This window comes from Phycodurus eques, chromosome 2 (assembly GCF_024500275.1).
Source record: "Phycodurus eques isolate BA_2022a chromosome 2, UOR_Pequ_1.1, whole genome shotgun sequence".
Lineage (NCBI taxonomy): Eukaryota > Metazoa > Chordata > Actinopteri > Syngnathiformes > Syngnathidae > Phycodurus > Phycodurus eques.
In genome coordinates this window covers 39,331,336-39,352,899 of record NC_084526.1, presented here as the reverse complement: position 1 = coordinate 39,352,899, position 21,564 = coordinate 39,331,336, and the positions used below count along the sequence as shown (strand labels likewise).

General features: G+C 40.0%; 1 protein-coding gene across 4 annotated transcripts in view; it reads right to left on the bottom strand.

Moving 5' to 3' along the window:
• The window catches only part of tcf12 (transcription factor 12), a 98,520-nt gene that overhangs the window by 59,473 nt on the left and 17,483 nt on the right, over positions 1 to 21,564 (bottom strand). For all 4 annotated transcript variants that reach the window (XM_061670625.1, XM_061670627.1, XM_061670629.1 and 1 more), the window contains exon 5: positions 20,285 to 20,387. In XM_061670625.1, the coding sequence (XP_061526609.1) occupies positions 20,285 to 20,387 (103 nt within the window). The remainder of the gene's footprint in view (positions 1 to 20,284; positions 20,388 to 21,564) is intronic.

The window sequence follows — 21,564 nt, the reverse complement described above, 5'->3', positions numbered from 1 at the left end:
TACTATACATTTTAACTCGTAGCAATGATAGGCTATATTAAATGCGCTAACATCGATATCTTGTGTTGGCGAACTTACCGTTGTGGTCTGTTAGTTCTGCTTTGCAGTAGACACAATTGGCCTCATTCACTAACCGCGCATACGCACAGATTTGTGCATCAAACGTATTTGTTCATACTCTGCAAACAAATTTAGAACCTCCTCAGACCATGCGTATGCACAAATAATGCAGGATCACCTTTCGAAAAAATTTCAAACACGAATCTTTTACCCAAGATGCACAATGCATTGGAACTACACCCTTTTATAAAAACAATAACTTCAATGATAACTCAAACCAGGAATTAGCTAATGAGTTGACTGTCCTAAATTACAATGAAAAGGACACTTCTAATCACTTTTAACCTTGTTCTGTTCAAATGTTTGCAAAGTATGTACAGCATGTGACTGTGTTTCCCCCACTGCGGCTGTCTGCGTGCACGATGTAATTGTCACTCAACGAGCAGTTTTTCCTAGGCTTTAGTATTCTTTATAATCCCTACGATAATCTGATTTAGATATTTTTTATGTGCAAATGTGATGTAAATTGATCAATTCACATGCACACCGCTGCTGGCGGGATTGCTTGTACCACCGATCGTCATGTGTCTCATATATTTTCTGTCGCTTCCAACACTAATTTCATGGATTTTATCAATCACAAATGCCTGTTTGCTGTGTTAATGTATATTTATTAGTTACTATGTATTGTAACAATGTATGCAGTGTATGTTATTTCTCGGCTCTTACATTATTTTCTGTCTACAGTTGTCCTCAAAAATATTGGTACCTCAGCATCCCTGGGGTGCCAATATTTTTGAGCAGGACTATAAAAAGACTGCTTTTTTTCCCCCTTGACTGTCTGACATAAAATTAGACTAAAATTTTCATTTTTAGGTCAATTGGGATTACCAAAATTATTTCTATTTGCTAAATGCCAGAATAGTGAGAGATGGATTTTTTTTGGACAAATATATACAATTGACAATACAGTCTCCTAGGGTGCCAATATTTTTGAGCACGACTGTATGTATGTTTTGTGCTACACCGTCACAGCTGGATCAAGTCCTCCTCACGTCCAGCGGGCCATTGGGGCACCCGTTGACGGCTGCGGGGGGCACTGAGCCAGCATGAGAGAGGAATGCCGGACCCTAGCTTATATGAAAATGTTTACTTTGAAGTGAGTATGATGTTCATTTACATCAACTTTAGCAAAGTGTTATTTGCAAAGGCGTGCTTAGTTGTGGTGCTGCCAGCACTGTCGGACCTTTCCCAGATCCCAAAACATTTGTCGATGGGGGGATGGGCGGTGTGTGTGTGTGTGTGTGTGTGTGAATTACACGATTATTCGATGGAATATTCAATAGGAGAAGCAATTCTAAAACTATTCGACAGTGACGGTCCTATTCGAGTTATTCGATTAATTGTTTCGGCCCTACTTATGTCATAAAACATGTTGTCCATGGATGTTTAGCTACAAGCTTTTAGCTGTTCATGAAGGACAACAAGGACAATCTATAAATTGATTTATGAGGTTGTCTCATAGAGCGACACTATTCTCCTTGATTTGAAAGTAAGATTATGCAGAAATCCAGTGCCCTAAATTTGAATCAATCACACAGTGGAGATGTACTGTCATAAAGTAATCACTTGTGTCTAAATAAGCGAGTCAATAGGTTTTGGACTTGAAAAAAGATTTGCTAAATCCAACAAAGCTCACGACATTGTGATTGAGTAATCTTGTCCTATGGCGCTTTCAGTGTAAAAATATATTTGTGCAGATCACAAGATGAAGCATCGCTAATATGCGTAGAGCGCAAGATCACTATGGTGATAACAATCACAAAGAGCACCAGTATAAGCTAAAGCACTGGACATGGCAGCCCATTTTTAACATTGCACTCTTCCTACCCGTGCCCATGACAAATCAGGTGCAAGAGGAGAAGGATGGAACAGGGCCAAGTGGCAGAGTGCCTGTAAATAAATCCACCATGTCGTGTATAGAGGTCACAGATTAACAGATCTCTTAGTTAATTTAGCTTGTCTGCGTGCAGCACCTCTGACCTTTTTATCTTATCATGAATCTTTTCGCTCCACTCCACTAATATATATGGATTTGACTTCCTCCATTGAACTCATTTTCCCTCTATGAGCAAAACCACAAACAATCAGTGGAAGTTATTACTTCTTCAGCTGTATATTATGGAAACAACAGGACATAGAATTCCTGTCAAATGTGGAATAGGGTTATAATGGGTAAAACTTTGTCAATCGCCCCTGCATAAAAATCCCCTTTCCAGATTGTCAGACAAAAACAGAAATGATAAGAAAATGCATTGATATCAACTGTATGCATTTAATTGTTAAACTGTTGATACCTTAAAACAAACACGGGTGATCTGATCACACAAGGCTGCAATATTTTATGATGTACTACAGATCTTCTTTCCTTCGGTCTTCTTTGCATAAAGAGGAAAAACCATACAACAGAGTGACATACAGGCATTCAAAACAAATAATCTACTTGTTGCAAATGCAAAATATCTCCAAAGAAACTTTCAACAACCAAAATTTAAGAATATAGAATACCAGCCAGCAATCAGAATAATGAAAAATCAATTACATATTCAGCAATGCTACTAAGATGAATATAACTCAGAGAATTGGAGGTGGAACAATTATGAAGGTGATACATATTTTTTAAATAAACATGCAGTCAAACTGTGACTAGAATAAGAAATAAAATAAAATAAAAACAGGGATCATAGATCATCACGCTTAGATTTTCTCATAGACAGTGGAAAGAAGTATAAATATTAAGTATTAAAACCAATAGGGCCTACATACTATAGAGTCATTTTTTGACAGTTTTCTTTTTTTCCCCTAAATCATCTCAATCGCTGAATGTCATCAGAATGTTCTGAACTCCTGTTTCAATGTCCAATGACAGTGTTGTATTGAACAGTAAAACGGCACATGTATTTCCTCGGCATCTCACACTCGCCGCCTACAACTCTTCTAAAAAGCCATGTGTTTAAATGACCTACAATGTAGACAGTGGAATACCTTTTAATAACTCTTAATGCTGAACGTGTGTGAGGGAGAGTGAAAGAAAGAGAGAGAGATAGAGAAAGAAAGAGAGAGAGGACGCCATGTGTACGTGAATAACAGGCTCTTTTGCATGTTTTGCTGAAAGAGATGGATTAGTGAATTAGTTCTTAACAGAAAACTAATACCAAACATTTATTAAGCGGCGCCCGTGTGCTGACGCCGACTCTGGAGCTGGGCCTGTCAGGTAAGCTTCATTCGAATGTGTTGGGGCCACAAATGTGCATCCACTTTTCATCTGTAGAAAGCCTTCGAAACGTGATAGCTCGGGAGGGAAGGTACTGTACTGGAATCTGTGGTAAACTGTGGGCCGTGCTGTAGCGCGCCTTTGAAACTCCAGGACTCAGTAGCACCCTACCGCCCACAGCCCACAGCCCATCTCTGATAACGTGATAGACTTGAAAACAGAGACCACACACTTTGTTTCGGGCAAACTGGGCTGCCTTGGTCAGCGGAAACATAGTGTAGCCTTAAGACCTGAAACTAGTTGATATTGAATAACTGGTTTTAGCCAATGAGTGCACTCCATTTTCATTAAATTATTTCAAAACGCTATTAATCAACAATCAGTTCCACACAGTCGACAGAATACTTAATGATTAATGCATGATGGCTATGGCAATCCCGAATACCATTATTTACCAGTAGGTTAACTGTCGCTCATCGTAGGAGTCATTATGTGAAGAGATAAACAAAACCAATGGAAAAGCCACGAAAGGTAATGGCCTTAATAATTGCACAGTAGTAGCAACGCTATTTGTCTCCCACAGTGTGTACTCAGTGGCACGGATGGCGTCATCTGAGTGATGAGTCTGTGCCCCGTCCAAAAGCTAAATATAGCACTTTAGGTTGCAGCTCAACTATTGTTTCCACAGACCTCAGATTTTTCCTCAAGCTTTGAGACTTTTGCTATGTCTTGTGTACTGCAGGCTGCTGTCATGTGTCTTTTATCAAAAGTGGCTTGGTTTGTCATGTGTTTAAGCCAAAGGCAAAGCAAATGTTCACCTCACATTATTGTCACGTTCTCCAGCAATTGAATGACACAAATTTTATGATGAAATTGCAAAATGATAGCTAAAAATAACTATGTCATTATTATATATTTAAAGAAATTATTTGAAAGTCAGTTTAATTTCCAAATTAAACAAACTAAACATTGAATGCAACGACAAATATAACTGAATTAGAGTCAAAGCCGACCACTCTTTCAGTGTACTTATCGATTCTCAGGACTGCACCACAGCACAGTGTGCCATTCTATTGAGCCACACATATTTTGATAACACGAGATGTAGTGACCTAAGAGTCTTCAGGGATCAATTCAAAACTCTCGCCACAAAAACAAGCAATCAGAGAGCATGCTTCAGTACCCGTGAGATACATTCCAAGAGCCTTTTTTTCCCATCCAGCAATACAGTCGATTTTCCTTGCTCTAACTAAGGAAAGCCGAGATGGTGAACGCAGACATATAGTGCAGAATTAGGAAAGGTTGAGGTTAGAGCGTCAGCCTCACAGTTCTGAGGACCCGGGTTCAATCCCCGGCCCCGCCTGTGTGGAGTTTGCATGTTCTCCCCGTGCCTGTGTGGGTTTTCTCCGGGCACTCCGGTTTCCTCCCACATCCCAAAAACATGCATTAATTGGAGACTCTAAATTGCCCGTAGGCATGACTGTTCGTGCGAATGGTTGTTTGTTTCTATGTGCCCTGCGATTGGCACTCCTGCCCGATGACAGCTGGGATAGGCTCCAGCACGCCCGCGACCCTAGTGAGGAGAAGCGGCTCAGAAAATGGATGGAGGGATGATTATGTAGAAACCAAATTATCTTAACACACATCTGCTCAAATGTTTCCTTCATTTGATGTTGGTATCGAGTGTGTTATAGCTGTAGTTTCCATTATATAGCCTTCTCGATAATTACAAATCATTATGAGTCATTATAAAAGCAACAATTACAATGATAATTACTGCTTTTAATATCACTTGTGATAATTTGTCCCGTGACATTTTAATGGCTCCTCTGATATTTTAACTATCAATTTGGTTGACATCAGTGAGGCTGCCTAGCAAGACTAGGAAGCAGCAAATGTACTGCCCATTGGGATTAATAAAATTGTCTGCGTTCCACTGAATATAATTGAAATTTTTAGTCCTATATTTTACAACTCATGAAAACACTGCAACAAAACTCCAAATAAATGACCCTACAATCCGACAGTTTGGAGTTCAACCAAACATTTATGTAAAAATATGTCTCAAGAACAAAAAAATTCAGGACACACTGACACCGTGAGTAACATCATAAGAGACATCAGTGAGTCTTGCAAGACTGAAGATTTATAGCATTAACGCCTCGTGACTTTTTCTGTTTCTGTGACAACAGAAGGGTACAAATGATGGCAAAAGCTAAAATACATGATGACTATTAAACTACAAAATTGAACTTTACTACCAATCATCCCATTGATTGATTAGTGAATGAGAGTGTAGAACTGGCTGGCTGTTAACCGGCTAACCTGTTAGGCAGTCTGGTTATTGACTGACCGTAGCAGTTTATGTATAAATGTGTTTATTGTGTAGAGCTTTTTTTCTGACTTTTTTTTTTTAATCAAATTGAAGTTCTTTTATAAATAGTTGCAGCCCTACAAATAATTTTTTAAATGTTACTTAAAACATTGCAGTTAATCAAGGTTTTATGACCATTACAATTGATTGCTATGGGAATTTTTTTTTTTATATTAGGCTCCTGTTGAGTGTAAGCTAAGAACACATTCGTCTATAGTTGCCAAAATCATCTTTCATTAAGTTATTACCGTTAACAGTCTTAATATCCGCACATAACATACAACCAACTTTATACATTTATTATTATTTTCAAGAAGACAATGCCTTGGTTCTCTCAGCATTGATGTAAGAAACATAAAACAGTGATATACTTTAGGCTTTTTTCAGTAAAATTGTATTAGATGGATGTACAGTCCCAGTCCTCTTACCTTTGAAATGCCAATTTTGGTTCCTTCCCTCAAGAGTATTTGTTTATACATCCCTATGCACAAAGCTTTTTGATGTTTCTACCAGTTCTGTTAGATAGTAAATGAAAGCTGACTGTATTAAAGGTTAGGTCAATGGGTGTGTGGAAGCAGAGGATTCCTCCTCTAGTGTACCACCAAATCAGCTTCCTCCCTGAAATCCAGCCCAGCATTGAGACATGTTGGATAAAGAAAGATGAGCTAATAATACAGAAGTAACACGTCTCCCTTACCATAAGCTCTACATCAATTTCTGCATATGGCCTTGTCAGTGGTGACTTATTCAACACAGCAAGAGCAAATGTTAATGAGTTCTAATTTGCATTTTTTTCCTTTGTTGAAATGCCACTGATTATGAGGTAGCATGATGATAAATGCATCTGCTCATGCAGCCTGATGTGTAATTAGCCAATAGGTAGAATAACTAGATCAATTTAAGGAAAAGGATCAGGATTAAAAGAAATCAAGCCGGAGGGAATGCGAGAATGAGAAACCAAATAACGAGGGCTTTTGCATTAGCGCCTGATAATCAACACAGATGGCATTTAACCCATCTTGTAATTGTAATGCATTCGCCTTTTCATTTGAATGCTTGATACCTGCAATCACAGTTTTTCATCTGTCTTGAGATGTAGTGGAACCTGATCTAGCCACTCTTACTTTTGGTTGCTTAAGTGATTCAAAGATTTAATGTGCAAATCATCGTTATTCGTCATATCGCTACTCTAAAAATAGCGCATTAGGCTTGGGGGTAGAAAAGATTATCTCTACTGCTAATAAAGGTATTCCTTCACTATGTATAGCTGGATGAGCACTGAAAAGGGGTTTAAAAATCCATCTCTTTTCGAGGTGCGGATTCCCTGATTATATGTATCCCACTGCCAGATAATCAGATGCAAAAGGTTTGTCAATTTTTTTTTTCCTCAAACGTTAAAGAGGAAAAAGAGAAGTGGAAGGGGGAAAATATTTTCATGTGGCCTTTGCCTTTTTTCCCAAGCACCACTATTCTCCTGCCTGTGCTTTTATTCGCAAATGAGGGGAAAGAAATGCATTACTGTGGACCAGATGGGAACATTCCACATGACCAAACCAATCAATCACATTGGTGGGACGCAGGTGTGACACAGCCGTGCAGCAACACACCATTTCACAGTCTATCAGGCACAAACACATGGTCACCAATCAATGGCACCCTGAGGACCCACGAGGAGGGGTGCTTCTCCAAAGCCGCACAGGTTCATGGCTGATGACTTCATAATCACACGTCCATTCTCTTAAGAGCAGAGAGGCGATGCACTCCCTAATAACATCTCCCGCCATGTGAACAGCAACACTGTAATGGATGCTGCTAACATGGTCCCCTGCATCCCTTTCCCAGCTGTCCAAGGGAACCAGTGCACATTTAACAAGCTGAGAAAATTTCTCCCAGCTGGATATTACAATCCAGTCAGCATGAAACAGCAAGTATGTGTCAATGTTTGGTACCAGATGCCAAACAACTGTTGGACAGTCAAACAACAGAGAACTGAGGTGAAGGATAAGGAAAGATACACATATGGCTTTGAAATGCGGCTTTGAGCACAAGGGATACATTTCAAGCAAACCACTACACACAAAAGCAGCTTAGCGGGGGGCAGCCCATGATAATAAAATATGTGCCACTTGCTTAAAATATATGCAGAAAAGCCTAAATTCCAATTATACAATCCATGCTACAGAATTATGGCCATTTATAATGTAGTGGTTAACATAAGAGTTCATGCACCTGGCCAGCACAGCACCGTCTGAATGGATAAAAGGGCACGCATTCAGGTTAGACTCAAGACGATAGCCGAAGCTAACGCCACTAGCCACATACAGAGGCTTGTATGTTGCAGCCTGTAGAATGTTAATAAATAAATAAAATAAAATACAGTAAGAAAAATAGACACGCTTTTTCCCTGACTTTGACATGACATTTCGTCAAAAGTCAGCTGGGAAAGGCTCGCCATGACCCGAAACAGGACAAGCTGCATAGAAAATGAATAAATATAGAATCGTGAAAACGTAACAGGATTAGGTTGGAGTATTTTAATGTACATTACCAAGGCTAAACAGCCTTTGGACCATCACAAAAAAATATATAGTTGGCGACTTAGCTGCACACCAAGCGAGTGAGGACCTCACATTCACCGACACGCTGCAATAGAAAATCTGCGACGCTGTATGGGGTTTAGACGCTCCACTTACAGTACTGTACTGTATCATTTACTATTGAGCCACAAAAACTTTACAAATGTCAAGGAAAAAGCAAAATACCACAAAGAGAGGAAAAAGGTGAGAATAATAGAGAGAGTGTGGATATTTTGAGAGGCTGTTGGTAATGTTCGATTGCCCCATTCACTGACTGCACCTGTGCTTTTGGGCGACAAACTCTCCATGCTTTCCTTTCTAACCACATGGACTGTACATATGAAATCACAAACATACTTAAGTATTATTGTAAAACACAACATATACTGTATAGAGTGTATTAGTATGACTTGGTCACGCTTACACTTAAGTCCAGGAATTTTTTTTTTTATAGAAGCTCATGCACATTTTTGATTCCCTGCTACTTCTACAGTATGATGTTGCAAAGCCAGTCTCATTTTGAATCACAGCAAAACTAGTGGCGTTTGACGGGATTTACAAACCTGTTTCATCATATATATCCATCCATCCATCCATTTTCTGAGCCGCTTCTCCTCACAAGGGTCGCGGGCGTGCTGGAGCCTATCCCAGCTATCATCGGGCAGGTGGTGGGGTACACCCTGAACTGGTTGCCAGCCAATCGCAGGGCACATACAAACAAACAACCATTCGCACTCACATTCACACCTACGGGCAATTTAGTCTCCAATTCATGCATGTTTTTGGGATGTGGGAGGAAACCCGAGTGCCCGGAAAAAACCCACGCAGGCACGGGGAGAACAAGCAAACTCCACACAGGCGGGGCCGGGGATTGAAATATATATATATATTTTTAATTTTAATTTTATTTTTTTGTCAAATTTGATGCAACAATTCCCTGAGCCTTTGCACCAAACAAGGCAGCTTGTTCTACACTGACACTATAGCACACGTAAAGTAACACTTTAAGCAAGGTTGCTCTCATGAGAATTTTGTCCATGGTCCGACAGAAAGTAAAGCATTGCTATTATTACAGAACCCACATATACTGAGTGTTTTAGTGGAGTGTGCTGCTGCAGGTGTTTGTAGCATGCATTAGGAGCTCATACAGGTTTCACTGACACTCTTGTGACTGGACCAATGTTATATTGGAAATGAAATACAGAGCTTGTGTTTTTGGCTCATTTTCTACAAATTTCCAATGAGAATATATAGCTAATTCAAAATAAAAACAAAAAAACAAAACAATCCAAAATAAACACAACTTTGCAGTAATGATAATTACCATGAGGCTGTGACCTCTGCAGCTGATTCCTACTGGCCCATGAAGTCATCATATCTTTGTAAAATCTCAGTTATTTCCACTATAAAGACACCCCCGATCCCTCGAGGCCTATTGAGCCTGCAGCTGATCCTCTGCAGCTGGCCCACCTCCCCAGTCAACTGCTGGGGGCCATGGCCTGAGGAGGGAAAGGTTGGGTAAGGCCAAGATGGGCCAAGAGAGGCACAAGGTTGGGGACGTGTATGATGTGGGCGGCATGGGGATGGAGAAAACGGATTTGCGCTCTTTCAGCTCGTCGTCAGCTCTTCATGCTCTACTGACCTCGGTAATAGATAAGCACACCCTGCAGCTCAGCATAATGACCAGCTCCATCCTCTAAACTGTACTGCACCACATCGCCTCATCCTCCATTTGCAACACTGTGTTCCTGTCATATGACCTGGAGATATACAGTATATGTGCATTTTGTGCTTGTCACTTAAAAATAATTCATGCAAAACTAAGGTTTAACAAGAGTTCATGGAAGAAACCATCACGTATAGCAAATAAATGTGCATACTGTTTGTGTCTTTGTTTATTTATTTATGTCCAGGTTAATGACCACTTTTTTTCCTCATGCCTATGATTATTTTAGAGTGTTTTCCATTGTTAAATTATCTTTCTTGCTATGTTTTGAGTAACTTTAGTCTCTTGGTTTTTAAATGCTTTTGAACTGTCTTTGACTCTTCAGTACTTTGTTTTTTTTTAAATGTCTTTTGCTCTTTATTTTAAAATGCTTTTAGTCGTAAAGCACATTGAGTTACCCTGTGTATGAAATGTATATCAAATTGTTTGCTTTGTATTGCGTTCAAACGCCGTTTAGTGCCCTTTAGAAAAAAGAAAAAAAAAAACGAAGACTTAAGTGCAGAAACTGCCAAGTACCATACGCATTTTGGTGCATTTACTGTCATCTTCGTTTAAGACAATCGCGAGCCCATATATATTTACATCATCATAAACTTGTCACTCCTCACGTACGTCCTCAAAAATGGCTGAGCTCATTGTTTCTTGTCAAGTTGCTGGTAATGTAGCTGTTTGAAAGTTAGCATAAAATATGATAATTAAAACTGAAATCCCCTTAAGGTCAGACAATTTGGGAAAAAAACAGGATTTTGATCCACAGCTGCACCAAGAGTTCACACAACAGACAAGAAGTCAATATATAAGAGAGACTTCAGATCAGTGAGCATTTAAAGCAGTGGTGTGGAACCTTCGGCTCCGGAGTCACGTCTCATTCGTCCCTCTGCTGTGGCTCCCTCTGGCTTTGGAAAATAATGAGTATTAACTCCCGGTGTATTCTTTTCTGTGGAAAATAGGTCCAAGTGATTATTTGAGTATTTTTGGCTGCTAACTCCTAATCTCAAGGATAGAAGTCTTTTTGTGATTCCACCAGTGATGGAAAAGTTGTGTGGCGCTGACCATTGACAGAAAAATACATGTTATTGTGACACGGTGTGACAAAAATCGTACAAGGACAGAAACGGTTAATCGAATAATTTGATTACAAAAAACGTCGAAGTAAAACTACTTGAAGCTTTTTAGTGACCATTTTTCCACATGGACTAATTAGTACATACCAACGCACCACTCTGTGTCGAAATAAACTGGCGCCAAGGCGATGGACCAGGAGGAAAGAGTTTGTAAAAGAGAGAAAATGTCCAAAGTTAGAAATCATTTCACCCTTAAAAAATAAGGTAACATGCAATGTGTCTACTGCAAAGCAGAACTAACGTACCACAAGAGCACAGCTATGATCGCCGACAAAACGCATTGATATTAGCTAATTTAATATAGCCTACCACTGCTAGTTAGAACATCTTTTCCCCCCACAATTGGTCAACGGTAAACATAGCCGCCGGTGCACTTTCAATCGCATTATTGAACAAAAGGGTAACAAAATAAACATAATAGAACATTCATACACAAGTTGCTACGGCCAAAACAGACGCACAGGCATTGAACAGTCAGTCACAACCAATTCTACAATCTCATTTGCAGACTCCTCACGTCACTGACCAGGCCAGGCCACACCTTTTAAAGCCACAAAGACTCAAAGTCACCGATGTTATAATGTGAAACATGAGGATGCCGACCCCAAGTGGACAACATTAACACGTGCATCTCCCGTGCATATTTTGTGGTTTAATAAGGCAAACACATTTTTACTCGATGACACGATTAATCGATGAAATAATAGGTACAATAATCGATTTTAAAAATATTTGACAGCTGTAGCCCTAAATGGTACACAACATTTCTTTGAATGTTCTCTGTGTAGGAAACAGGTCGCCCCCGTTAAAGGCACCATGCGTGACAGGACATAGAACTGTTAACAAGTTGTACGTGTACAGTCGACACACCGTTGAACAGCATCTCTCTCACGTTGAGTTCACATGTGGACGTGTGATTCATGTGCCTATTTGTGCAAGTTGATGACAGCATTAAGATGATTAGTTAGCATGCAGAGCCAAAGCTGCATGTGTAATATGTCAGGGGTGGGGGGCGAACGTGACTGTAAATTTCCAAGGCAGCAGTTATGTCATGGCCATAAAACATATGGATGGAAGGATTTAATGCAGACACAATAAGGCTGAAGATGAACTTTGAATGTTTGAGAGGAATTCTAAAGATACATACTAGATTTGCATCAACCATATGGGCCTAAACAATCTGTTATACAGTATTTACTACCTTAACAATATTGACGTTTCTATTCGTAATTGAATATATATCAGACAATTCTCCCCGCTGTGTTCATGTTGAACATTAGCAGATAAAACATCAGAGGTTGAACCCGAGAGCCAAATGCTAAAAGGAAAATTATATCAGTCCATTAAGTAAATAATTATAAAACATTAGCCGCCAGCCACAATGCGATATACTGTACAGTAAAAAGGAGTAGAGTTCAGTTGCTTCAGTTGGACCTCATTGCGTGTGGTAATTAGTAGGCTTTACACGATCAGGATTTTTGGGGCCGATCACCGATCAGCGAGTTGAAAAAAACGATAACCGATCACCGATCCGATCACAAGTTGGAGGAATGTGTCTATTTAAATGACCTGTTCATTTACTGTATATACTGTGCTTAATTGCTCAAAAAATTATATTTACAATAAATAATGTATCCTTGTTCATCTATTTATGCCAGTGAGGCATAGTGAAAGACAGAACCACTTTTTGTGACATTTTTGTTTGTTGGTGTTCCGTGAGATTTTTCAATTGTAAAATATGTTCCTTGGCTCCATAAAGGTTGGAAATCACTGCTCTAGTCAGATCGTGTATTCAAATCTATTCTCACGTTTTATACGCTTTTAGCTGTTTTTCATGTCATCAATAACAGAGAAGGGAGCAAATGAATCAATCAAGTTCAGCGTCTGAGATGACCGACACAGAATTACTGCATCCTCCATCGTCTGTAGCTCTTGGACAGTCAACAGGCATGCATGGATATGAGGGAGGCCATTTTATCACTGTGTCAAATGAAGATGCTGAACAGGGGTTAGGTGACCTTTTAGATCCACCACTTGCCCTTGCCAATAGAAGCATCCCCTGTGGATGATGAAGTACACTTTGGACCAATTACTGGCGAGGATGATAACTAAGACTCCACCCTTCCCTGGAATCCATATCAGTTAAACAGGATGCAGGTATAGTTGGTGTAGAATGAAGTTATAACAGTGCTCTAATATATCCAAATAAATGTGTTACCTACAGTGCCGTGAAAAAGTATTGGCCCTCTTCTCAAATTCTTCTATTTTTGCAGTTCCCCCACTTTGCTTAAAATCATCAAAGAAAGGTAAATATCAGACAAATATAACCCCAGTGAACTAAAAATGGTGTTTTTAAATGCTGATTGAATTTATTAAGGGGGGAAAAAAATATTCAAAGTTACTTGGACCTGTGTGACAAAGTAATGGCCCCCTAAACCTAATCAGCAGCAGCAACTGAAATCAAGCGTTTTCTATAACTGGCAATGAGTCTTTACATCTCTGTGGAGATATGTTGGCCCTTCCTTGCAGAATTGTCTTAATTCAGCATGAACGGCCTTTTTAAGGTCATGCCAATGCATTTCAATCGAAATCAAGACGAACTTTGACTTGACCTCTCCAAACTCTTCATTTTGTTTTTTTAAGCCGTTTAGAGTTGACATGCTGGTGTGTTTTGGATCGTTATCCTGCCGCAGAACCCAAGTGCGCTTCAGCTTGAGGTCACAAACTGATGGCTGAACATTCTCCTTCAGGCTTTTCTGCTAAAGAGTAGTATTCATGGTTCCATCATCCATCCATCCATTTTCTGAGCCGCTGATCCTCACTAGGGTCGCGGGAGTGCTGGAGCCTATCCCAGCTATCAACGGTCAGGAGGAGGGGTACACGCTGAACTGGTTGCCAGCCAGTCACAGGGCACATTTAAACAAACAACCATTTGCACTCACATTCACACCTAAGGGCAATTTAGAGTCTTCAATCAACCTACCTTTGGGATGTGGGAGGAAACCGGAGTGCCCGGAGAAAACCCATGCTGGCACGGGGAGAACATGCAAACTCCACACAAGCTGGGCTGGGAATTGAACCCTGGTCCTCAGAACTATGAGGCAGACGCTCTAACCGGTCGTTCACCGTGCCGCCATGGTTCCATCAATCACAGCAAATCTTCCAAAGTCCTGAAGGACAAAAGCAACCTAAGACCATCACATTACCATGTACCGGCATTACAAGTTTACGAGCAACCTTTTATTGCTCAGCGACTGTTTTTCTCAATGTCTTTATGTCTCAAAAGTATTCTCTGTCAATTGACTGTCTGTTGTCGTACTAGAGTAGCTCCAACTTACGGAGACAAAATCTTTGTGTGTTTTTTTTTGGACATACTTGGCAAACTAAAGATGATTCTGATACCTTCCAAAAAGCTCAACTTTCATCTCGTCAGTCTGTAATAATATGCTCTCAAAAGTCTTGGGAATCATTCAGATGTTTTTTCTTGCAAAAGTAAGACAAGCCTTTATGTTATTTTTGGACAGCAGTGGTTTTGGCCCTGGAACTCTGCCATGGATGCAATTTTTGTTCAGTCTCTTTCTTATTGTTGTCCTGAACACTGATCTTAACTGAGGCAAGGGAGGCTTTAGAAGTTGTCTTGAGTTCTTTTGTGGCCTCCTGAATCGTCATTGTTGTTCTCTTGGGCTAATCTTTGTAGGCTCCACTCCTGGGAAGATTCACCACTGTTCCATGTTTTTTCCATTTGAGGAAAATGGCTCTTGCTATGGTTCACTTGAATCGTAAAGATTTAGAAATGGCTTTCGTAACCCTTCCCAGACTGATAGATGTCAGTTACTTTATTTACTTTACACACAGGGCCAGGATGCAGAGCGTCAGCCTTACAGTACTGAGGACTGGGGTTCAAGCCCGCCTGTCTGGAGTTTGCATGTTCTCCCTGTGCCTGTGTGGGTTTTCTCCGGGCACTCCGGTTTCCTCCCACATCCCAAAAACATGCATGGTAGGTTAATTGACAACTCTAAATTGCCCATAGATGTGAGTGCGAATGGTTGTGTCATGGTCTGTGTTTTGGTTCGGGTTGTGTTTAGTTTTGTTCCATGTTTTCTTGTGTTCCATGTTTTGTCGTGTGCTCATTAAGTTGTTGTGCCCACCTGTTCTCGTCTACCGTTCTCGTCGACCAATCAGCTCTCTCCAGCCACTCGTGTCTTGTCCAGGTGTTCCTCGTTGTCTCGTCAATCTGTTTGTATTTAGTTCCCTGGTTTCTTTCACTTCTTGTTGGTTCATTGTTGTTGTCATTGTGGTATGTCATTGTCAGGTGTCATTGTCCCTATCTGTTCCACATCTTACTCACAGGTCATAGTTTGTTTCCAGTTTTAGATATTCAAATGTTTATTTGTTACTTTGGTTTGGTTGTTATCTGTTGTGGGACTTCGTTTAGTTTTGCTTTATCCAATATCCTTGTTTGCTCTTTTTGAAGATTAAATATATATTTTTTGAGACTCCTGCCATGCCTCCCTGCTTCCCTGCACTTGGGTCCTCCATGTTCTTGCCTTGCGTTCCTCGCCTTCGCCCTGACCATGAACGTGACAGGTTGTTTGTTTGTATGTGCCCTGCGATTGGCTGGCAACCAGTTCAGGGTGTACCCCGCCTCCTGCCCGATGATAGCTGGGATAGACTCCATCACGCCCGCGACCCTAGTGAGGAGAAGCGGCTCAGAAAATGGATGGATGGATGGATCTTGCAGTACTCTACACCAAATGCTGGGCCTGTGTCATCAAGCAATGCTGCAGCATCACCGGACCCCATTAAGGAACAGGTCCTTGTAAATTTAAGACGTGTAAACATAGTTGATGATGCTCTTACTGTCTTCATGTAACCAAACGTCCTGAATGCTGATCTAAAAATGGAGTTCACAAATGAGAAAGCTGTGGACAGTAATGGTGTATCAAGAGAGGCATACTCTGCTACATACTCTCTGGGAACATTTCTTGGAACAGTGTGAGGGGGAAGATGAAGTAGTCCCCAGACTAAGGCCAGACTACTCTCTAAAGAAATGGCAAGCTCTTGGAAGAGTGTGGTTGAAAGGATACTGGGACCACAATATCATACCAATCAGACTATCACCAGCTATTGTTCTTGCCTGTTGTTAAGGACTTAGTTCAGTGGACGACAAACTATTGTCATCCACAAACGCCAGATTTCTTTCAGGGAATGAGCGATCATCACTTGAAAAAGTACTATAAGGCAACATTGATGAAACTGTTAAGGAAGACCTTCTAGAAATCTTCTCAAGAATGGGCTCACACTGCCTGCCCTCTCAAGACAACTTACAAGCTGCCACTCTAAAAATTGCACACAAAGTGCTTCTTCAAGAGCCAAAGTTCATAATTGACTGTTTCCATTCCATTACTGACGATTCTGTGACAACACTAACCAAAGACAACATAATGGAGCTTTATGAATCCAAGAGGCCATCAAACAAGAAAGTGGCCCAGAAGATAAAGCCATCAACCGAAAGCCTAAATCCACAAGAGCAGACTGCTCTCAACCACTTGCTACGGTATGTGAGAAGCATTGACAAGGGAAAACTGGAGATCTTGCGCTTCTGCACAGGATCCACTGTGATGTGTAAGGAAAATATTGAAATAACTTTTAATAGACTGTGTGGTTTACGTCGTAGACCTGTAGCACACATATGTGGATCAGTTCTTGAGTTACCTTGCCCCTACACCCCATACCCTGAGTTTCGTCAAAAGTTTGACAGTGTCTTATCTGGTGACTGCTTTACAATGGCTATTTTGGAGCAAATGCAAGGGATGCATATCATATGAGGCTGTTATGGCATTTACTCAAAACTGTTTATTTGCACAGGTCCAAAAGACAGTGAAAGCCTTTCAAAAAGTGATGTTCACTTCTTTCAAGCACTATTTGCACATTTAGCATGTTTTTATTGCTCATTTTATGCAATTGTTCACTTGGTTGAACAGCAGTTAGTTCAAAAAATATATCTGTTTGATACAAATACAAAGGTAGCATTTTTATTTTTATTTTTTTCAAAATGCTATTGATAGCTGTTTTTTGTGAGAGCCTCACATAGTTGTTAGCCAAATAGAATAATGTGCCAAGTCATTAAATATTTTCGGAAAACCCTAAGAATGCAGTTGTCTCAATTAAACCTTTTGTGGATTATCATGACCTGGATCAGAATCAGAATCAGTCGCAGTCGGAGTGACTGAGAATCTACATGGACATAAAGCAAAAAAATTTTTTTGGGCAAGTATATATACTTTTTAAATGGATATTGTTAAGGTAAGTTTAAAAAAATCACTTGGGCAATGATACTACTAGGCTAACAATATGTTAATTATGCAGTACTAGCAGTTACTGTCAAGAGAAAAGTATTTTTGAATAAAGTTTCAGTTTCTCTCTTCTGTCCTGTCTTGGTGTTATGCTTTGTTAGGGTTTTCTTCATTTCCTGTTCATGACCAAGGTAAAGCAAAACACCCATGACAAAGCTGCTCGTACTGTATATACAAATACTGTGCAACAAATTGAAAATGTTAATTGAAGCTATATGGCTTTTACTGTCCTAGATGTAACTTATCTGCCAAATACTCTTAAGTTCTATAGTCAGTGTGTGCACATAGTAACAATCAGCTCAAAGTTCCAAACCAAGCTTCTACAGATTTAATCATAAAAAATTATTACATTTGCGTTACACATTATGTGTCAAACTCAAGTCCTGGGAACCAGATGCGGCCTTCCACATCATTTTAAGTGGCCCACGAAAACAAATCATGTACGTCGACTTCATTTTTCTTACTAAAATACCAAAATTGCAAATTGCCTTTCTAACTGAGATATCACATGCATTTTTTTGTTACCTATGCCCCTTTCAAAATAAACTGAATAATATCTGAAAACCTTTTACCGACTTCTGATTTCAAAACTACTAATATTAGGCGATTATACATTAATGGGGATTCACAATCACAATGGCGTTCTGAGAGAAACCACAACTACAGTGTGGCCCGCAACAAAAAAAGAATTGACAGCCCTGCATCACACCATGGTGGACTGTGAATAACTGTCTAAACAAATGTTCATTTAAGGAGTCCAAATGTAGTTATGTCTCAAATTAGAGGGCAGTTATTATCTCGTGCCTCAAGTGGCGGTACAGATCCAATGCTTGATAAGCATCAGCTGGAAGATGCATCTGGGACTCCACCATCATAATATTGCAGATGTTGTAGATGTCTGTGTCACATGGCACTGGTGGGCGAAATCCGCAGTCACTCCAACACAACTGTACATCATCTCTGTCAACTGGGAATATGCAGTCATAAATTGAGTAGAGTTCTGGGAACTTGTACATGATTTGGGGACGGCCACTGGGTACCCTGGCATTCTTCGACGGTCTGATGATGTGTGCATCCCACACACGGATGGTCTCATCTAATGCATCCTGAGGAGGGGTAAATGATAGGCTGTATTATAGATAGTAAGAGAACAACTTATTATTCATGTTATGTGGGGCATTTAGGTTATAGGATGTCTTGAACTAATTCATTTTAAAGGTTGCTGTTTTTTATTACATAATGGGGAAGAAAAATCACATGAAATAAAGTGTCCAAGAGCAGAGAATTAGATGTACGGCTTTTGACGTGTTTTTAGTTTTTAGCAAAGGACAAGTATTGTGCTAAAAATACATTGCTGGCCGAGAGTCACTGCACCCTTTATTTGGGGAACACAAGAGCATCTGATTTCTACTTTAAATACACACATACATATACTTACATACAAAAGCAACTACTATGTTAATGTAACTTCTGGTTGTTGTGGATCCTCGATAAATAGGCCTACACCGTAAGCATTTTCATTATTTGTTTTTATGATTGCTTTTTAGTAGGAGATCACAGCTTTATTGGTTTCTTTCTAACATTGAAATTTTGGGCGCAGTGTATTTTTGACACATAACAGTAGGCAGAACTATGTGGTATATGCGTCTATGCAAAAAGACAAAAAATATTTATTATTGTGAGGCACTGCGTGGATGACGACAATTATGACATTTTTCAGTCTTCTTATTGGAGAATGTTAAAAATAATTTGCCGCTCATTGGCACAATAATTTAAGATGAAAATTGAACATTAAATTAAACAGCTTACCTGAATTATGCCCAGGAAGCAGAAGTGAATGAGATTTCTGTTCAAATACGTCCCGTCGCACAAACCACGGTCCTTCAGGTCAGCAAAGAGAGAGATGTAGAATTCAATTGATTCCCTTCTGAGGAAGCCCCACCAACTCTCGATGCGCTGATTCGCTGTGCTTGCGCCTTCGATGTAACTGTCAACACCGGTGCCGTCGTGAATGTTGCGACGGAGATATCGCTGAAAGTCTCTGACTTTAACATTCTCTAAGGGTCTTTTATACATTCACACATGCAATGGAGTATACGTTCTCGTTAGGATGAGAAAGATTCTCATTGTAACGAGTTTCGAATGAGAAACGAGAAACAAGTTTTAGTTTTTTTTTTTGTTGAACTTAAAAGTTAAATATAACAGAACTGTACTAAGAAGTGATTCTTTAACGTACCACGAGAGGGAGCTTTTGTACCGCTAGTGGTACTCGTAACACACTTTAAGAATCACTGCTCTCAAGCGCAAATACCTGTACATGTCAATAAAAACATGCAGCCATAGTTCAAAAAGTTGACCTGATTGAGAAAAACCAGTAATATTTGGATTCAGCACATCAAAATTGTCCTAAAGGAGCTATTTAAAAAAATGGTCTTTGATACATTAGACTTGTTTAACCCCTCAAACAACATCTTCAATGTTAGTTGCTTAGGGAGGTTATGATGGTCAGGAGAGCTTCTTATGATGGAAAGCTATACTGATGGTGTGACTTGTACCCTGGGGGAGGGTCATCGCAGAAGGCTGAAAAGGGAGTTGCAGTAACGGGAAGGGGATTAACGGAGGGAATAAAGACAGCAGGAGAGGGGGGGGGGGGGAATATCCCAGTAGCCATTACTGCTCCCTTCAGATGAATGATGTGCCCTCACGTCATCAAGGCAATTTTTTTTTTTAACACAATGTCTTTCCACTACCAAAGGGCATGACAGGAGTGAGCAGAAGTGAATCATTTACTTACCCATTATGTTGGAGTTCATAAAAGGTGTTGGAGACAATCCTTCATGGGACACTAATCGACTGTCACTCAAATGATCGCCATAATGAGGGCTGTCTGTGAAACCCTGTGGGAAGAGATCACACAATATTAAGCACATTATTGGGCAACTTCACTAATTGAGTCCTCTGACATACCCTTAATGAGTAGGAGGAGAGGTCTGTTACCATACCAGTTGGTATACTCTTGGTGACAAAGAAAAATTGAAGGGAAAATGGAACGTGAGTCATAATTTTTTATTTTTTTTTATTTTGCAGTGCAGTGATGCCTAGAGATTCAAGTTTAATTCGTTTCCGTGACCACGCTCGCAACTCAAAAAACACATATCTCAAATCATCTTTTCCCATTGAAATGAATGGAAATGCCATTAATCCATTCAAGCCTTCCCCCCAAAAACAAGAAAAATCATTGTAATTGTGTATTTTAATGTATTTTAATGAAACACACAGTAATGATATAATTAAACAGAATTAATAAGAATTTAACACTTTTTGTCACATTGCAACAATTGAATGCCCATCGTGCTTCTCTTTCTGGTGTGCCTGCCTTGGCTACTTGGGGGCAGTATAAGACAGGGAGATGGATATACTGTTCATTGAGACATCTCAACTCCTCTCAGTTCACCAGCATCACACTAATATTAGTCGTTCTTTGCCGAGGCTAAAGAAAGTATAAGACTGTCAGTAGCCAACATTTATATTGTCCGTCTACACGTTGCTGCACCGTTTGTGTTCAATCCGTTACTTAAAGGGTTATATAACAGCCACAGATGTGATCTAGCATTCGCATTAAGATAGTGGATTGAAAGGCGAAGCGTTGTGGTTGTTTTAAATACAAGAGGTGTAATTGTCTGTTTTATGTTCAGGCTGGTGAGGCCGCTTTGGAGTGCCTCGCTGTAAGCCGTTGAGTGCGCACAAGTCACACAGAAAAAGGCAGAAAAGTGAGGAGGGTGGAATTATTATTTTTTTTTAAGTCTTACTTGACAGCTAGCATGTGGACTGAAGCTTCATGTTGGCGTGGGCACTTTAAAGAACCTAATTGTCACAGCATTGAATAGCCCCGCGACAACCCAGTGGGATATATTCCAGCCACCGGAGACTTTAAGTGGATACATCTTTGCGGTTCAAACGTAGTTAGTTATGTGTATGCATCGGAAATATGTTAGATGAAGTAGAATCCATTGTTCCAGGCCGTAGAAGTGGTATTTGATTTACAGTTGACAGCTGAACAAAACATGGTTTCAA